The sequence below is a fragment of the Amblyomma mixtum genome, chromosome 2, assembly GCF_055824585.1.
Source record: "Amblyomma mixtum isolate Tamu chromosome 2, ASM5582458v1, whole genome shotgun sequence".
Classification (NCBI taxonomy): Eukaryota; Metazoa; Arthropoda; class Arachnida; order Ixodida; family Ixodidae; genus Amblyomma; species Amblyomma mixtum.
The window spans coordinates 85894273-85913152 of record NC_143013.1 but is presented as its reverse complement, the minus strand read 5'-3'; the positions used below and the strand labels follow the sequence as shown (position 1 = coordinate 85913152).

General features: G+C 47.8%; 1 protein-coding gene across 3 annotated transcripts in view; it reads right to left on the bottom strand.

Annotated features, from left to right (window-relative positions):
* Positions 1-822: 822 nt before the first annotated feature.
* Positions 823-18880, bottom strand: part of LOC149360000 (SEC14-like protein 2) — a 45245-nt gene continuing 27187 nt past the window's right edge. For all 3 annotated transcript variants that reach the window (XM_089572114.1, XM_089572115.1, XM_089572116.1), the window contains 6 exons: positions 14198-14276; positions 11433-11513; positions 9736-9822; positions 6821-6930; positions 5766-6054; positions 823-970 (listed from right to left, as the gene is read on the bottom strand). In XM_089572114.1, coding sequence (XP_089428240.1) covers positions 891-970; positions 5766-6054; positions 6821-6930; positions 9736-9822; positions 11433-11513; positions 14198-14276 — 726 coding nt within the window. In that variant the 3' untranslated portion in view covers positions 823-890. The remainder of the gene's footprint in view (positions 971-5765; positions 6055-6820; positions 6931-9735; positions 9823-11432; positions 11514-14197; positions 14277-18880) is intronic.

Sequence of the window (18880 nt, the reverse complement as noted above, 5' to 3'; positions counted from 1 at the left end):
TGTGTGTGTGTGTGTGTGTGTGTGTGTGTGTGTGTGTGTGTGTGTGTGTGTGTGTGTGTGTGTGTGGTTTTTGGCGCCTTTACTTTTATCCTGACTGTAAGTCAATGACTTGCGTCTTGTACGAAGCGAAAACATTCAGGTAGTAATGAAAGGCCCGAACGATGAACTTCCCAGAAGCCACGGCACAGGTAATCTGTGAACTAACCCATTGCCCATCTCCCGGACCAGTCCAGCAACAATGTGCTTTTGTTAGTTGGGTGAAATCCCATTCCGAAGACGAGGCGGGCAACTCTAGGCAACTAATCAAAGATCCGAAGACGCTGAGGGCACACCTAGAATCCCAATGTGAGTAGGGTGGAAGAGCTGCGAAGTTTCTTCCACGAGCAAAATCTACCGATGTTTGTATGCTTGCGGTGTTTGTAGGCTTGTGCCAAGTGAAGTAAATAAATAAAAATAAAAAAGTGCCTTCGCTGCCCACTTCACGAAAGCACTAGGTTATTTATTTATTTTTTGAAATGCAGTAACTGACTACCTTTGCAAATCATTCCTGTCGGCGAGTCACTAACTTTCGTCTTGTACAAGGTCAACGTCTCCCAATCGAAAGCCCAACAAAGGAGCAAAAAAAGAGAAAGCTGCCTTCTAGAGCACTCCCTTTAATAAAAGGGAATGGGCTAAAGGACAACTTGCGCCCTTTTTACTCCCCTATGGGCGTATATTCCTGTTTAGAATGTACTTACCCCAGCAGGATTTCGTGATTGCCACTTCTGGGCACGATCCCTAACCAATAGTACCCATTCATGCCGAAGCATGCGGAAGTTTAATAGCATGTGCTTTATTAGTTGCGCCCGTTGATAAATGCTGTCTTCAGGTTCGAGCCTTGAGCAGGAATTCTAGAGTGTGTGAACGTTGACTACGTAGGCCAGTGTCTTGCCGTTCAACCAGCTGTAGGTGTTGTCAAACTCCAGGACATCTGCGCCAAGTAAAGAGATGAGTCACAAAGATTGCCGTTTACGTAGAACCCGAACGCAGAAACGGAGCCTTCCTATGCTCGACCATGAACAATACGTTCATTGTGATTCTCTGGAAAGCTCTGTCGTGAGAGTATGAGCTTTACACCGTGGCATCTCTGTTCACTCCCGTTTAGCAGGCGAGGAAGTTTTCAACATGCCCGACATACGCTACTAGCCATTTGACCAGAACAAAGTATCCGCATAACAACGGAGGTCACTTAAAAGCGAAGAAAAAAGAGAACGCAAGAAAATTATTCTTTTCTGCGGCGAGGAATAGAATGGTGTAAGTGCTCACGATAGGTCGTTTATTTTGCATAAATTTTGCCAGGAAATTTTTCTTGTGTTTACGTTACATGCCCAATAAACAGTGCTTAAAAACTGTTCAAAGAGTACGAATGAACAGTTTCAGTACAAAGTAGAATAAAGGGAGGGATGGAGCTTGCAATCCTGAACGTCACGCGTCTCGATATTTTACAAAGACAGACTGCATGGCGAGTTCAGGCATGCTTACAGAATAAAATGCTCAACAGAGGACAGCACAGTGTACGCTTCCGTCTTCTCCGAACTTGCTGCCATATTGCAATGTTGCAGCATATTGCAGCATATCTCCAATATGCTGAATTTAGCCATAAATTACCGAATCATATATGATGATGAAATTTTTTTGCGCACTTTGTAACTAGATAATTTCTACATCCACCTACTCCTATATGTACCCATGTTTGCTTTCTTTTTCTTTCCTTTGCTCACTTATTGCCGTATCATGATCATTGTATATGTACCCACTCTTGTCATTTCTCGCTCTGCGAGACAACAGTATAGACCAGAATGCAGAGCCGCTCCCCGGCGCGGCCATTTCTTTGCGGGCGTTTCTTGGGGACTGCGGTGCTGCGGAAGCTCCACGGCCGCGCCTGCATACAGAAGCGCTTCGGGCGCTAAAGAAACATTGCCGAGCATACTTCCGCGGCGTGGCTGTGTTGCAGGAAGTATTTACGCTATCAAAGAGATAACATTGATGCGTTTTAATGGCATTTAGTTTGACATTCACGCTAATTGCGTCGGAGCTTAGACCACGCTCGTGCTTATATCGCTATACCGTCTTGGTGCTCCGCCGCAAAGAAAACATTTTGTTCAATATCAAGCATTAGGCGTGCGGCTAGCATGCAGTTCCAATTCCCATGCACTCTTAATCCTTCCTACTGGCCTCAAAGCACCCCTGACAAACAGGGCTTTCTTGTCGCCTGCGTGGTGCGCCAGTTTATCAACAAATTACCGCTCTGAGCTCGACTGTGTCGCAGCGCCAAAAGAAAACAAATTTTGACATGGTTTATGCAACCTGGTGCATAAAAACATACTTTCGCTAAATTTATCGAAGCTTGAATCGATATTAGCAGAGAAGCCAGCTTTCACGATTTCTGAGGTCCGAAGTCGCATTTATTTTATTCGGCAGCTCTCGCCGCGTGCGAGATCGTTGCGTAGCCGTTTGGCTAAGTGTGAAAGAATGTAATGAAATCGCGCATAATTTCCTATGATTAAGGTAGATACCAGCAGCAGAAAGATACTACGGTAAACCCTTTACCATCCCCCCCCCCCCCCCCCCCCCGATCTCTCTGACATGCGTGCGGAAAGAGCAACTGAAACTGGTAGCGGTCGTACTTACAATCCTGTGCACGAAGTGTTTTTAATGGGAACAAGAGCAAGCTCAACGCAAGGATGCCGAACACATACTGGTGATCGAAAACACGCGCTTCGTCGGGACAACCTTCAGTCTGCAGCTCGCCTATCCAGTTACTGCACTGAGTCAAATCAATAGATCGACATTCTGATGCATAAAATTATCACAGATGATAGCGCACCTAAAAGGCGACAACAAACGACACGGCAGCGCAGAAATCTGCTTAAAAGAACCGGTTTCCAGTCCCCACACTACCTGGTCGACTACCCTCGGATGTCACGCTAACGAGTAACTGCACGCAAGATAACCGCAGTACTCTCTGGAAGAGGGAAAATGTGAGTAGTGACGCACAGCACACGACCTCATAAGTTAGCTGATGGAGCACAACAATGGCAGAAGCGAACAGGTAAACACGCGTTCTACGCGCAGCGCCGGCGCGACCCGCAGTCCCTAGGGCCGCGCGCGCCGACAGATTAGGCGGAAATGTAGTTGAGCAGCGACTCCCGGGTTTAATGTATGCGGACGATATTGTACTGTTAGCAGATAGCCAGGAAGATTTACAAACTTTGGTTAATTGCTGTGGAGACGAAGGAGACGCTCTAGGATTCAGTTTTAGCGCAACTAAATCCGGTGTGATGATTTTTAACGATACAACTGATCAGGTGCTTACAATACAAGGCCACGAAATACCCAAAGTGGCCAAATACATATACCTCGGGATATGGCTAAACGAAGGGCAGATATACACGGAAAAGCATGAACAGGCTCTTAGGGCAAAAGGACGAAGAGACGCCGGGATAATGAAACATAGGGCATTATGGGGGTACAACAAATATGAAGTACTAAGAGGTATTTGGAAAGGAATAATGGTACCGGGACTTACTTTCGTCAACGCCGTTCTGTGCTTAAGGGCAGAAGTTCAGTCGAGATTAGACGTAAATCAGAGAGCTGTTGGAAGATTAGCACTAGGTGCCCACGGCAAAACTACAAACGAGGCAGTACAAGGGGATATGGGCTGGGCATCGTTCGAAGCGCGGGAAGCTAAGAGTAAAACACTACATGAAGAACGCCTGAGGAAATTGGACGATAACAGGTGGGCAGCTAAGGTATTTAAATATTTATAGAGAAAGAGCGTTGACTCACAGTGGCGGAAAAGAACTAGAAAGCTAACCAATAAGTATGCCGGTCATGAGGACGGAGAAAGAAAGAGCATTAAACGACAGGTTAAAAACGCGGAAGTTAAAAATTGGATGAATTCGATGGAAAAGAAACGTAGTGTAGAGCTATATCGATACTGGACAAGGCAGATCAGGAAAGAATTTTTCTATGATAACTCAAGAGGCAGTGCCCTACTTTTTGAAGCTAGGTCAGGGTGTCTTAGAACGCGCAGCTACAAAAAGAAATTTAACGAAGAAGATGACACATGTGCAGTGTGTGGTAGATCTGTGGAAACAATTGAACACCTCATAATCAAATGTGATGGTATCCATCCGGATGTCGATGCAGGCACAGTCACTCTTTCTGAGGCCCTAGGGTTTAAAGATAACAATGGTCATCTATATAAATCTGCAGTGGAAGTTAGCAAAAAGCGATTGGAGGATTGGTGGCTGAAAAGCAGATATGTGGCATAAGGTTAGAATTGTAGGAAACCGTAGGTAAAGATGATGGCGAATCTTAATGAGAATTGCCAACACAGTAAACAAAAAAAAATAAAGAAAGAAAAGCTGAGCATGGTGGCGAATGCCACCACCCCGTTTCAAAGGGGGCGCTCCTATCCATCCATGCATCCATCCATACGAGCGCGCCCGCAGCCTGCGTGCGAGGGTAAAAGAATCCGGTGTATATGTAAAATAATAACTTGCGCTATAATCTGCCATACATTTCATCCTTTGATGTCAAATTAGTTCATGACGTCATCCAAAACAAGTCAGTGTGCGACACCATGGTCGGACACTGAGCGTACAAACACCGCGCAAACGCCGTGCATGTTCCGATTCCAAACACACTGATCACACTGATGTCTTTCTTTTTAATTTGAAGTAATCATGAACGGGAGAACAATAAAAGCAGAAGAAAAAATCACATGCCGCCGGTGGGATCCCAACCCACTACCTCAGAATTTCGCGTCCGGTGCTCTATCAACAAAGCTACGGCGACGGACGTCCAATCTTCGGATTACGGGAGTATATAAGCGTAGTACAACCGAACCTTGAGAGTGTTCACCAGCGCCACCCTCATCCATAGCGGCGGACGTAGTGCGTCAAAATATTTTCACAGTGCAAAAAGGCACCCCACAGGAAAAGGCATTATCACTACGTCGGTAAAGCTCAGCGCCCGGGAACTGGATTTTTTTAGACGGACATGTGTAGATTGTCATATTAGATATTAGGCTTTTCATGTTCTCAAATATGTGACTCGTGCTGGGTGTGATAATGAACTGGCCTGTAGATAAATCGCGACCATGCTGTTTTCCTGTTATGATAATGTACTGGCGTATAATTCGCGATAAATTCTTTTCGTAGTTGGCGCTCTTTTTGTGCATTTCTTTCTTCCTTTTCCTGTGGTGTGCCTTTTTGCGCTGTGAAAATATTTTGTAGCATGAACCAACAAGCCCGGCATCAAGTACTATTGTAGTGCGTCCTGTATTACTGCGAGTGCCACGTAATTCGATCGGAGGTCGTAGGTTCGGACCCCACCGGCGGCATGTGGTTGTTTTTCTTCCCCTTTATTAATCTCCCATTAATGAATATTACAAATGAAAAAAAAAAGACATATCCCCTATGCTTCTTGGTTTCAGCGACCGTTGGCTTCCTTCATGTCGATTAGCAGCCCGTTTTCTAAGAGTTCAACAAGGGGAAGCTTTGGGCCAGTTGGTCTGACATGTAGTCTGACATGTAGTCTGACATGTAGTCTGACGTGTTGGTCTGGCACGTTTTCTAAGAGCCTCGTCGTTAAAGCTTTGCATTACAGTCAAAGCCGGCGCCGTACACATTTCCACAGCTCTCCGAAATGTATGCGTCCCTATATTTGCGCTTAAGCGAAGATGGACACAACGGTGCATCGCACACAACATATCTTACATGTGCCCGGTACATCGCAGCGCCATGTGCCCTCTTGCGGGATGTGGCTGCAGGCCTCGAGTCGTTGCAGCGGCAGAAGGGACTCCCCAGTCTGGAAGCGCAGTCCGAAGGCCAGGTCTCCGGAGGCGGTCTGGAAGCGCCAGCTGAGGTGCACGCCCGCTTTCGTCACGGTCACCGGCAGCTCCCATCGATCCCGGCGACCGATGGTCTGCTGCTGGGCACCGACCTCGGCGAACACGGAGCACGACAGCTGATCAATGCCTTCCTCGAAGCGGCCGCCGTAGTTGACCTGCACCGCAGCCCGATGACAAGGAAACCACGGGACAAATGGTTCTCTCGCACATACAAGCGCCAACTGAAGTGCAAGAATGTTTGCGTAATGTTTGCCGAATAATATCGTTATCAGTAGAGTGGCAAAGAAGGGAAGGTTTGTTAGAGTTGAAGCCACTCTCCAGCACTGTAATCATTCTTACAAAGCTCAGCACAACTACTTGTGAGCTGAAGTTAAAAAAAATGCCTTTACGATTACGTGTTCGCGTGTTCTCATTAACTCGTTTTACCAGCAACGCTGCTTATGCTTTTGGAATTTGCGACTTTGCGATTTTGCTATTCCCGATGAAATGAACACTCTGCCAAGGCCTGTGAGGTGCACGCCTGGACGGTCTCTCGCTACCGGTGACGCAACCGGTAACGAGACCACCACGAAATAGTTCTGTTACGCCAATGCACCGCTCACACCACAAGTGAGCCACCAACGTACAGCTTCGCTGTAAAATGTAGTGTTAATGTAGCAGTGCTTTTGCATCTTGCCTTGTGTGCGCAGTGTTCTGTCTCAGTGCGCTAAGAACTACCATGACATCATACCAACTATACCAACTGTCTGCCCTGTAGCGCTACCGAAGACGAAAGGCGGACAGGGAAGGCCAGTACCCGTCCTGGTGTATTTGTTCCTCCCGGTCTCTCCCTCGTGGTGATATGCGCGCAAATCTCACTTCTCATATGGTATATATGCGCTCTGCCTGACGATTTCTTTGGTCGTGCCAGCATGTACCAACCATGTGTCTGCACCGTGGGTCGTTGTCGGGTCCCACCATGTCGCCGCCCCAATGAGCCGGAAGGAAGGCTGCGTCCATGATTCCCAAGAGATGCTCCTTCCACGCGTCGGCTGTGAGGATGGCAACCATGTACAACATTACGAGACGCTCACCATGAAAAGCAGGTCGTGTCATTCAAGTTCGTCAGTCATTCACTTGTTATCCTATTTCACACATCCTTATTGCGCTACTCTGGGTACTGAGGAGGAGGGGATGAAATATCCCTGACAGAGTGCAACTTGGTTTTCGTTGCGAAAGCAACACTACGCGAGTCGCCGAGCCATTTCGCGGAGCTGACGAAAGGCCATACTGCGCATGCGCGAGAATCAGTGACGTCACACGGCGCACAGCTGGCGCGCCACCGCCGTCGCTGCGCGAGTGATTCAGAGGTGCCGCCGCCGCGCTCGCCAGTTGCGCATGCGCAGTAGCGGCGCATAGCTAGCGTGCTGGGGCCGCCGCCGCTGTCTCGCGCTCTCCATCGCCTCTCTCTCTCTCTCTCCTCGTTGCTTTCGCAATCCTCCAGGTTTAACCATTGCCAATTTTTCATGCTTGGTTGGTTTATGGGGTTTAACGTCCCAAAGCGACTGAGGCTATGAGAGACGCCGTAGTGGAGGGCTCCGGAAATTTCGACCACCTGGGTTCTTTAACGTGCACTGACATCGCACAGTACACGGGCCTCTAGAATTTCTCCTCCAAAGAAATTCCAGCCGCCGCGGCCGGGATCGAACCCGCGTCTTTCGGGTCAGCAGCCGAGCACCATAACCGCTAAGCCACCGCGGCGGCAATTTTTCATGCTTCAGCTCGTTATTGCGCTACTCCGGGTTTTTGTGTTTTTGTCCCTGCTGTTTCGTACCCAGAGTAACGCAATAATGGAATCACGCCTTTAAAACCAACTAGAGCCGTCAGCAGCTTTACTTAAGTTCATAAGTTGCCCAATTTTACTCGAAAGTTAAGTTTCCCTGTACGAATCAAATTCTGTGTCCTTGATAGAAAGCTCAGTATGCTCTCGCATAAAAACGATTAATTCGTTTTGTATTAATCCTGTATGAGCTATGAATGTTTTACGACCTAGGTAATCAATCGAATTGTTCAAGCGATGGCACAAGAGACATGTTCAGCATTCTCAGACAAAAATTTCGAATGTTGAAAAATTGTAAGATAAGGCATACAACTGAAGTTGCATATGTCTTCGGTTCGAATCCCTGCCGCAACTAGCTGTTAACACATGTAACAGCTCGACTAGCACATGTAAGCTGACAACGAAAAGAGAAATCGTATGGCACCATCCGGAGCAATGTACGACAGACGTTTGCGCACAATTTAGGTATGAATGTAGTCGGGAAAACTGGCACCACATTTAGGTCAGCCAGTGTGTGTGCGTGTGCGTGCGCGTGCGTGCGTGCGTGTGTGCGTGCGCGCGCGTGCGTGTGTGTGTGTGTGTGTGTGTGTGTGTGTGTGTGTGTGTGTGTGTGTGTGTGTGTGTGTGTGTGTGTGTGTGTGTGTGTGTGTGTGTGTGTGTGTGTGTGTGTGTGTGTGTGTGTGTGTGTGTGGCTTGCTGTGTGCGTCCTGCGGCCGCTTAATGACGTAACCATATTTTCTTGCACTCGGTAGGATTTTCTATACCGCCGCGATGGCTCAGTGGTTATGGTGCTCTGCTGCTGACCCAAAAGACGCAGGTTCGATCCCGGCCGCAACGGATGAATTTCTTTGGAGGAGAAATTCCAGAGGCCCCTGTACTGTGCGATGACAGTGCACGTTAAAGAACCCCAGGTGGTCGAAATTTCCGGAGCCCTCCACTACGGCGTCCCTCATAGCCTGAGTCGGCTACGAATAAACCATAAACCATCTGCAAGTACACACACAGTAACTAAAAACATACACGCGCCGCCGGCTTTTCTCGCCATGGGCCTAGTAAGGCTTTCGTCCTAATAAGAGGTGATCGTGTTGGTTGCGTTTTGTTAGAATATCATTTACTTTCCAGTAGTGCCATGCGTTCCAGGTGAGGTCGGTCAGGGGGATGTAAGGAAGGAGGATGTTAGCGTTGGCACAGCCGCATTTATAGACATTTCCTGCACGCCACGAGCCAACCATACACGAAAGCGGATACAACAAGCACGTGAGAGCGCGGACAGGAGCACGTACAGTGCTCGAACGCAACAGAGATATGCCAAAGAGAGACAACCTGCGCGTTCCAAAACGATAAAAATCTGCAACGTTTTCAAGGAGTGTGTCTTCGGTCATCTCGTGATGTGCATCCATAAGTGGATAAAATTTACCTCTCGTATGTTTTTTTTTATTAAAATCTTTGCTTTCCTCTTTGTGCTACAATGCGTTCGAAATTAGCATGTTTTCAGCGCTGTTGTTGTTACTGCCGCACTGACTGCAAGCTAACTGTTGCGAGTACATGAGCAAGTGGCCTTTTGTATAAGCTTCAAAGACCTGCATGACAGGTGACAGAGTGGTATTGCGGGTATCTGTTGATGCATCAGCCGATGTCATCGGTTCGGCGGTCATGGTTGCTGAGACGTACGCCTATTCTTTTAATCTTATCTTTGGCATCTGTTTCTATCAACTCTGTTCTGTCTGCACAGGCGGTGATAGTGGCCCAGTTGAAACCAGTCGACAGGCCCGTGACCTCTCCTCCCTTTCTTCCTTCGATCTCTGTAGCAGCGCCCTGGACTCACTTTTTCGAGCCGAAGCACTAGCATTACGCCGGCAGCGCGGTGTGCGCCCGCCAAGAATGCCCGTCTGCTCTAATAAAATTGTCCGCGAAATTTCACTTCTGTACGAAATTTGAGCCCGAATAAGCTAATAGTATTTTCGTTTTGTTTTTTTTTTTCGGGATAAGTAATCAGGGGCGTCGTCAGGATACTCACCTTTGCCGAAGACTCGCACTTTGTCCACTGTCCTCTGGGTCAAGAACGGCCGCACGATTTTCCACACGATGGGGAAAAAAATGGGCGCTGCGCCAACGAGACAAAGACATTTCCAAGACTATATAGTTTTGGTAATTGAAGGGTAATTAAGACGACAGACTCACGGATCGTTTTTCATCCGCGGATTAGGCATCACGTGGCGTCCCACTTCTGATCCGTGAGGTCCCCGCCTGGACCGCGATCATGTTGATGAATGTCGCTCTATGGTGGCTAATAACAGGTTAAAGGCCGTGCGCATGTCTAATTCGTTTATCATCACATGCTCCGACCTTCACATTTGCCGAGGGCGGCAGGAGGATTAGACCAGAACGCGACCTTTCGCCGCGGTTCACCATCATGAGGTGGCGGAGACCTCAGGAAACGAAACTAAACGTCGCGTAACGTCTAATCACCTGCGAAATCTAGTCAGTGCTCTGTCATCTGACTGCACTTTTAAAGGGCATTCACATGACGAATCCTTAGCCCGCGGACTGGGCTGCACGCGACTTCCCACATCGGTTTACGCTCTGCTTGACACACTTCCTTCTTGTTTGTGCTCCAAATTTTTCTTTCACTCTTCTTGTTTTATCACTTAAAGGGGCTGCGAAACACTGCTTGGGGGGATACCGGCTATACTTCAGGCGGATTCTTTATGTCACACAGATGCTGAATTAAAAAGAATTACAGGAATCCATGCACAGGAACGGGAGTTATTCAATGAAGAAATTTCAAAATACAAGCAAACAAAGCGCTGCCCTCAACTCGATTTTGGCGGGGCTTCCCACTCCTATTTCGCTCTCCCAATGACGGCACCTGGCGCAACCAATCAAAACAGCCTGCCAGAGCACGTCGCGGAAGTTTGCACTCCATGGTTGCCTGCTCTCTGTAGCTCGTTCCTGCTGAGACTGGCAGCGTCGTTTCCATGCCAGAGCCCCTGGTGGTGTATTTTTATTTTTCTTGCTTTTCAGGGCTTTTATCTAAGACGAACAAGTTGTTTTTGTTGATGTAATGTAAAACACCGACAGGTGACAAAATGTGTCTCTATATATTCCTACAATTTGCAATATACTTACTGTTTGTCCAACCATCAAGCTCGCGCCAGGTGATGTCATATCCGCTGCCACCGCTGCTAAAACCCACCACTGTGTGGGGACACCATCAGAGCCATGAATTTGTTTTTGGGAGGATATTAAGATATTAAAAAACGGAATATACGCGGTATTACCGACGCTAATAGCCCCATTGTAACTCAGTGTATGCGATCAACAGGCAAAACAGTGAACTAAGATTGTGTTTCTGGGCCCCTTTAACTCTTTTTCTTTTCGTGTAGCTGTTTTAGTTCCTAAGCCTATAAAAAAACATTGCAACAACAATCTTCTAGACGCCCAGAGATTAAAGAGGAAGCTGTTTCTACTTCTTTCTTTTCTTTTTCTTTTGTCTATTCATTCTATCAGAGGAGATGCAGCCTGCGAAACTCGCTGTCATACTGCGGAATCAGACCGCCGTACTGAAATATAGACTCTACTAAAGGAAATGTCTTGGTACAGAACACTGCCGCCTCTGGGATCGAGGTACCTTTTAAAAAATTTGTCCATATACATTTGCTATTGCTTGCTGCCAAAATCATTTCGTCTGTCCGTGTTGGCAAAGAATCTCACCGTTGATGGCTATGCACTGTTCCAGGCATTCCGGGAAGTGGTCCTCCATCATTTGCAGCATGTCCGTGATGGACTTCATGGCTGTACTGCCAAGCAAAACAAGTCTGCACATAATTCGCATCCTGTTACGGTAACTATACAAGATTATTCTGAAAGGATTCCTTTGAAAAGAACAGAATTAGCGCTGACGTCACTGACCATAAGCAGACCAACAGCTGCTAGACTAAAATAAGAGAAATAACCATTACAAACCAGGAAAAGAAATTCGACGTTACCTTGAAATTTCTTCCTGGTAACAAAGACAGAGCGAGAGAGAAAACGTATTTAATGAAACACCAAGTAACGTGCTATATGACGCCAGCCACCTCTGACGCTTCCTGGTATAGCGAAGAAGCTGGGGAGGGGGGTCGAGAGACTACAGACAGGAACTCCTGAGAGTAAAACGATTAGTGCTCCTCGAGTCGAGCTTTAGACTTTTGTTTTTTTGCATGTCGCTAAACCTTGACAGCCGCATAGATGGCTGGCTTGTCAGCCGCATCCCGTTTCGCTGCGATAACGGACATGGCGGGATGTTTTCTTTTTTTTTAATAAATTTATGTATTGTGTTTATTCTTCTTCTGTACTTAAGGCCGCTTTCTCTTTTTCTTTCTTCCACTTTTTTCCGAATGCGTTGTCAGTCGTATTTTCCTTGAGATAGCCGAGGTTTGTTTTCAAGGTAGCCGTCAGTCTGTCCGTTCTCTTCTTTCCTGCTCATTTTTCTACGCTCATATAAAAATAATGATGACTGACACAAACTAAATGTCAATTCTTCGATTGTGGCCAGTAATACTTCTATAATAGATACCCAGGTAGCGCCGAACATTAGAATAGTGTTATAAAAATGTTATGTAAGTTGGAGTATGTTACATGTTGCAGTGTAACTTTACATTAACATTAAAAATTAACATATAACGTTATAAGTTACATAGGAAACGTTATTTTCACATTCTAAACAAACGTTGTTTTAATATAATCTTCTAAATTTTATTATAATGTTAGAGTCGCAACTACAAAACAACATTGCAAATATATTTCGAGCACGGATTTCTAGACATTTTCTCACTGTTCTTAGAGTAAAGATGTTTTTTCAACTAACAGTACCTTGTAACCACATTTCTTAGATAGTACTCGCCATAGATTACATGAAGAGCCCCATTATTTTGTCACAAAACTTTAGTTATTACCCATTCCCCACTGTCACTCATGGGACATCCCGCAGTAGCGAGTATATAAGCTCGGCGGCATGATATCCGTTTGGAGGTGAGTGAATACGAGTTGCTGTGCTGTAGTGTAGTGGAGAAGGTGTCGCTCTTGTTGTTGGTTCTTGTTAAGTGTTGTAAGTTGTGTGCCGTCACCACTGGCAGGCCTGCATGCTTTTGCGGGGCTGCTTCACCATTTTCGAGAAAGTTCCATTCATGTTGTTTACATGTTTCATGAATGTTTGGGGAAGGTTATTCGAACATTTATATGTAACATTACAAAAACATTAGAAAAAAAGGACATTAAGGACATTGAAAAAACATTTGAGCGTAACAAAAATATAACATTATCGCAATGTTTCGGTGCTACCTGGGTATAGCACTGAGAATTGTCTTTCGCATTTACTGTTCACTAATCGAGTGGCAGCACGCCCTTATCGGGATGGGGGCTACACGTGGAACTCTCTGTATTAAACGTCTATCTCGCACAATGTATCCCTATCTCTCATACCTTGCATTATCCACCTAAAAACACCTTGGGAAAAGGGTTTATTTATATATTTATTTATTTGCCTAGATGTTTGTTTGTTTGTTTGTTTGTTTGTTTGTTTGTTTGTTTGTTTGTTTGTTTGTTTGTTTGTTTGTTTGTTTGTTTGTTTGTTTGTTTGTTTGTTTGTTTGTTTGTTTGTTTGTGAATACAATTATTTTGCATACTTGAGGCAATGATGGCTCAGAAAGATGCGGTGTTTGCACCAGGCCGCCTTACCAAACAGGCCATCTGTATCAGCCACATGAGACAGGAAACGTGGGCCGACTTGCGCTCTATCTGTCGTCTGCTCTTTCCTGTGTATGTTTGTTCGTGTGCGCAACGCCATCCCAAGAAAGCTATGCACCAACTCACCCAGCAAGAAGTTCTTCTGCATTACTTGCACAGCAAGTTATAGCCCCGTGAGTGCAGTCGAATTTCGGAAATGACAAAAAGTAAGAATTATGCCAGCATGACTATTCTGGAAATGCCCGGGCATACACCAATATTAAAGCGCGTGCGTGCGTGCGTGCGTGCGTGCGTGCGTGCGTGCGTGCGTGCGTGCGTGCGTGCGTGCGTGCGCCCAAATATATTGTATACTTCGATTCTATGCACCGTCTCCAAGCCAAGTTCGGGAGTCCTTCGTTTGAAAAACAAAGAAGACTGCTTAAAATGTACGTTTGCATGCTAAGTGATTTTGTTGTGGGAAGCCGAATTCAAGCTTCTTTCCAGCGCCATTCCTCCATGAGCCCACCGCTAGCCTAGTTCGAAGGTAGAAAACAAAGCGAGCTCATTGCACAGACGTACAAACCCATAGTGCAGCCACGTACCCTTCATATAGCTAGCCAGGCGGTAAAATGGCGCGTGCGTCAAGGCACCCATCGGAAGCCATATGGTGGTGGTACAGTGAGGCTTTCCATCGACTAAACAAAAAAAAAAGGTCGTAACGTGTGGCGCAGGATGCAAACGTCCAACGAAGCCAAGCACGAACAGTTGCTTACCCTGCCAGGAGTAGACATGACGCAGGCTGAAGTTCTCAAAGTCAATCACGAGGTATTGTGTCTCCAGTTCTTGGCCCGCCTAAATGCAATAAAAAGTGAAACATAAAAACGTAAGAAGACAAATTAAATGGTCTTCCTTTCTTCGTTCGTTGTTCATTGCACACAGTGCAGAAGTGCTTTGATAGGGCAGGCGTCTTCACGCCTTGCTTTATAACTCGCCTATACGTCAGCGCTGGCGCTGGAGTAAGTTATGACGTGCATTTGCTGTGATACGCAATCTTTATGAAGTAACCTGTGCGATCTAGTAACTATACTCGGGGACAACTTACTAAGCAGGCAATGGAGAGAGACGGGCCTTTGTCCCCGTGTTCTGGGGGGTGCATTTATTGTTGTTCGGACTAACGGGTGTGGAGCGATGAAAGAGCTGAAGTTAAAGAGACGGTGCGGGGTCACTAGCGCTGAGCAGCCCACTCCCCAAAGCATGGGGACAATTAAAGGCCCATCTGCTCCCCTTTCCTGCCTAGCCTCTGCTGAAGTGCCACGGAAAGTTGCCCCTGGGTATAGCAACGACGAATTTCCGCAGGCATGAGGTGGTGACATGACAAAAACTACTGCGTGAACACCCGATGCACCAACAGTATAGGCGGCCAGCGTTTCCCGTTCTGTAATTGCCCTTCGCCCGTAAGTGCGCTGAGCCGCAATATCACAGAACCGAGTCATTTGTTCATACCGGTCACCAAACTCCAGTTCAAGATATGTGCAGTTGACATGTGACATGAGTAGAGATGCAAAACTGTGATTTCTTAAACGAGAACGGCTTCTCTAATTCACCCCTTCCATTTTTGGCTAGAGCACAGGGGAGTCTACTAGTGTTACTGTCCTTTAGAAACTGCGCTGCTCACCGCTGACAAAGTGGCTGCAAGCGATGCTTTACACTATCTGCTGATAACTTCGATGTCTTTCTCATATTAGTTCTGTCTGATTTAACAGCACGCTGTCAAGCTGCATCACCTGTCATTGTGTTTATTTATAGTTTGGATTCTAGTCTTATCGTAAAGTGAGTGCAACGATTCACTGGAACTGCGGTACACTGTGATGCGCTGATGACACGAGTTACACGTAAAGCATAAAGTGGTTTGCCCCTCAACTTTCAGGAATGTCAAGGAGGTTTAACGTCGCGATGTATTCATCTTATTTATTTGCGCGTTCACCAGTCAATAACGGCAAAGCATTCGTCTTGTCTGTATACATCATCTGATCGGTAATCGGCGTAAATTTATCCTTTTACACTACAAATTGTTTAGATTGTCTAATACTGTTCAATATTTTGTAATAGCGATTGTTCGTAATAAGTTACCTCTGTCACTGGTATTTATTTTCAGTACCCTTCTGGGATTTTGTATTATATTCCATCATTTTGAAGTGTGTGCTAGTTCCTGTATGCCTCTTCTATAACACTACTGTTGCGGGAAAGAATATATTTACAGATATTTACAAATAGACAAGAACAGCTGCGAGCGGCACCGAGAACACAGTCCGAACTTCGTTGTCGTCTTCTACTCTTCCCACTCGTGCCATCGCTGTTTGTCGTCGTCGTCTACCCGCTTCAGGACCCCCGGCTGCTGAAACGCCGTCTCGGCGTTAGGGCGGCGGCGTATGAGCGTCGTGATAAGGTTTCAGGCGACAGACGTGGACGATGTCGGTGGTGGCGCCAGAGGACGATGGCGAGGTTTCAAGGGGAGCAATTTCATAGTTCACGTCGGTAACACGGCGCACGACACGGTAAGGGCCACGGTAGTGCGAAAGGAGCTTCTCGGAGAGACCGACGCTGCGAGAGGGCGTCCAGAGAAGGACGAGTGATCCTGGGGTAAATTCGACGGCCTGGTGACGGCGGTCGTAGGCTGACTTCTGGGAAACGTGTGAGGCTTGAAGCCTACTACGTGCTATTTGGCGCGCCAGCGTGGCCTGGGAGATGGCGTCCCGAGCGTAAGCAGTGGTGGGGGCTGAAGAAGGCGGCAAGAGTGTGTCCAAAGGCAAGGTGGGATGCCTACCAAACAAAAGGTAGAAAGGAGAATAGCCTGTTCTGTCATGAAGGGAAGAGTTATATGCAAATGTCCCATAAGGCAAGGCTGCGTCCCAATCTCGGTGGTCTGGCGATACGTACATGGCTAACATGTCGGTGAGCGTGCGGTTGAACCTTTCCGTAAGCCCATTGGTTTGTGGGTGGTAAGCTGTCGCGAGCTGGTGCTGCGTGTCACACGAACGAAGAATGTCGTGAACTACTCTGGATAGAAAATAACGACCGCGGTCGGTGAGCAGTTGACGAGGGGCGCCGTGGTGAAGGATGACGTCTTGCAGAAGAAAATCGGCAACATCGGTAGCGCAGCTGGACGGCAAAGCACGCGTGATGGCGTACCGAGTCGTATAATCAGTTGCGACAGCGATCCACTTGTTGCCGGAGAGGGACGTCGGAAAAGGGCCAAGAAGGTCGAGGCCAACACGGTGAAAAGGTTCCGGAGGGATGTCGATGGGTTGCAGAAGACCGGCAGGCAAAGTGGAGGGCCTTTTCCGACGTTGACACAGGTCGCAAGCGGCCACGTAACGTTTGACGGAACGATGGAGACCAGGCCAAAAGAAGCGATGCCGCACCCGAGCGTACGTGCGGGACACGCCAAGGTGACCGGCTGTCGGCAGATCGTGCAGTTCTTGAAGGACAGAAGAGCGTAGACGTTGGGGTATCACGAGCAGGAGCGGAGGGCCATCGGAGCGTAGGTTTCGGCGATACAAAATGCCGTTCTGGAGCCATAAAGGTTCAGAGACGGAGATCGGTTTGCAGAACGGATGCCATCAAAGATAGGACGTAAAGATGAGTCGTGGCGCTGTTCGTTGGCAATATCGGCAAGATCGGAGATAGCGAAGAGGCAGGGCAGGGTCTCAGCGTCCTCTAGGTCAGGTGGTTCTACAGGGTATCGGGATAAACAGTCAGCGTCCTGGTGATGGCGCCCTGACTTGTACACGACGGAGTATGAGTATTCTTGGAGGCGCAATGCCCAGCGACCAAGGCGACCGGTGGGATCTTTTAGTGAAGACAGCCAACAGAGAGCGTGGTGATCAGTGACAACAGCGAATGAACGGCCGAACAGGTAGGGTCTGAATTTAGCCACTGCCCAGACAAGGGCAAGACACTCACGCTCAGTAATGGTGTAATTTTGCTCTGCGGCTGAAAGTAGGCGGCTGGCATAAGCGATGACTCGATCCTGACCCTGTTGACGTTGGGCTAGGACGGCGCCGATGCCATATCCGGAGGCGTCCGTGCGAACCTCTGTGGGAGACGACGGGTCAAAATGTGCTAAGATGGGCGGAGTGGTCAGCAGATGAACGAGGGTTGAAAATGAGTTCTCTTGAGCAGGGCCCCAAGTAAAGGGGGTGTCGTTCTTCAGAAGATCGGTGAGGGGACGAGCGATGCCGGCGAAATCTTTGATAAAACGGCGAAAATACGAGCACAAGCCGACAAAGCTGCGCACATCTTTCGACGACCTTGGAAGAGGAAAGTCCTTCACAGCTTTAATTTTGATGGGATCTGGGCGTACACCAGAAGCGTCAACGAGGTGTCCGAGAATAGTGAGTTGGCGACGACCGAACTTGCATTTCGATGAGTTCAGCTGAAGTCCGGCGTTACGAAATACTGTCAGAATATTGGAGAGGCGCTCGAGGTGCGTGGCAAAAGTAGGCGAGAAAACCACAACATCGTCTAGGTAACAGAGGCAAGTGGACCATTTAAAGCCACGAAGAAGGGAGTCCATCATTCGTTCGAAGGTAGCCGGGGCGTTACAGAGGCCGAACGGCATGACTTTAAACTGGTATAAGCCATCAGGCGTCACGAAGGCGGTCTTCTCGCGGTCCTTTTCATCAACGGCAATTTGCCAGTACCCCGATCGAAGATCAATTGAAGAGAAATATTTGGCGCCGTGGAGGCAGTCTAATGCATCATCGATCCTTGGGAGTGGATATACGTCTTTTTTTGTGATGCGGTTGAGGTGCCGATAATCAACGCAGAAGCGCCAGCTGCCGTCCTTCTTTTTCACCAGGACGACTGGTGAAGCCCAAGGACTTGACGAGGGCTCGATGATGTCTTTTGCGAGCATCTTGTCCACCTCTTGATTTATGACGGTGCGTTCGGCGCTGGACACTCGGTACGGACGTCTGCGGAGAGGAGCGGAATCACCGGTGTTTATGTGATGCGTCACCACAGAGGTCCGAGCCAAAACACGGCTATCAAAGTCGAAGATGTCGCGGAAAGATGATAAGAGGCACCTAAGATCGCGAGCTTGCAGCGGCGGTAGGTCAGAAGCGATCATGTCGGCGTAGTCGTCCGTTGGGTTCACTGTTGATGGGGCCGCAGGCAGCCGGCATTGCTGAGTGGAAGGTAAGCAGCTGTCCACCACTGATATCACACATTCGGCAGCAGGGCACAGCGTGGCGAGTGAGATGCCTTGCGGGAGCGGTTGGATGGATGAACCAAAGTTCAGGACCGGAAGGTACGCTCGGTTGGCCGACATTGTAAATACAGTGTGTGGAAGCGCAATGCTGCGCGTCAGGGCGACGTCAAGTTCCGGAGTGACTACGTAGTGACCATCAGGTACAGGGGGAACAGATGAGAAAGAAATGTAAGTTGCGGCTTGA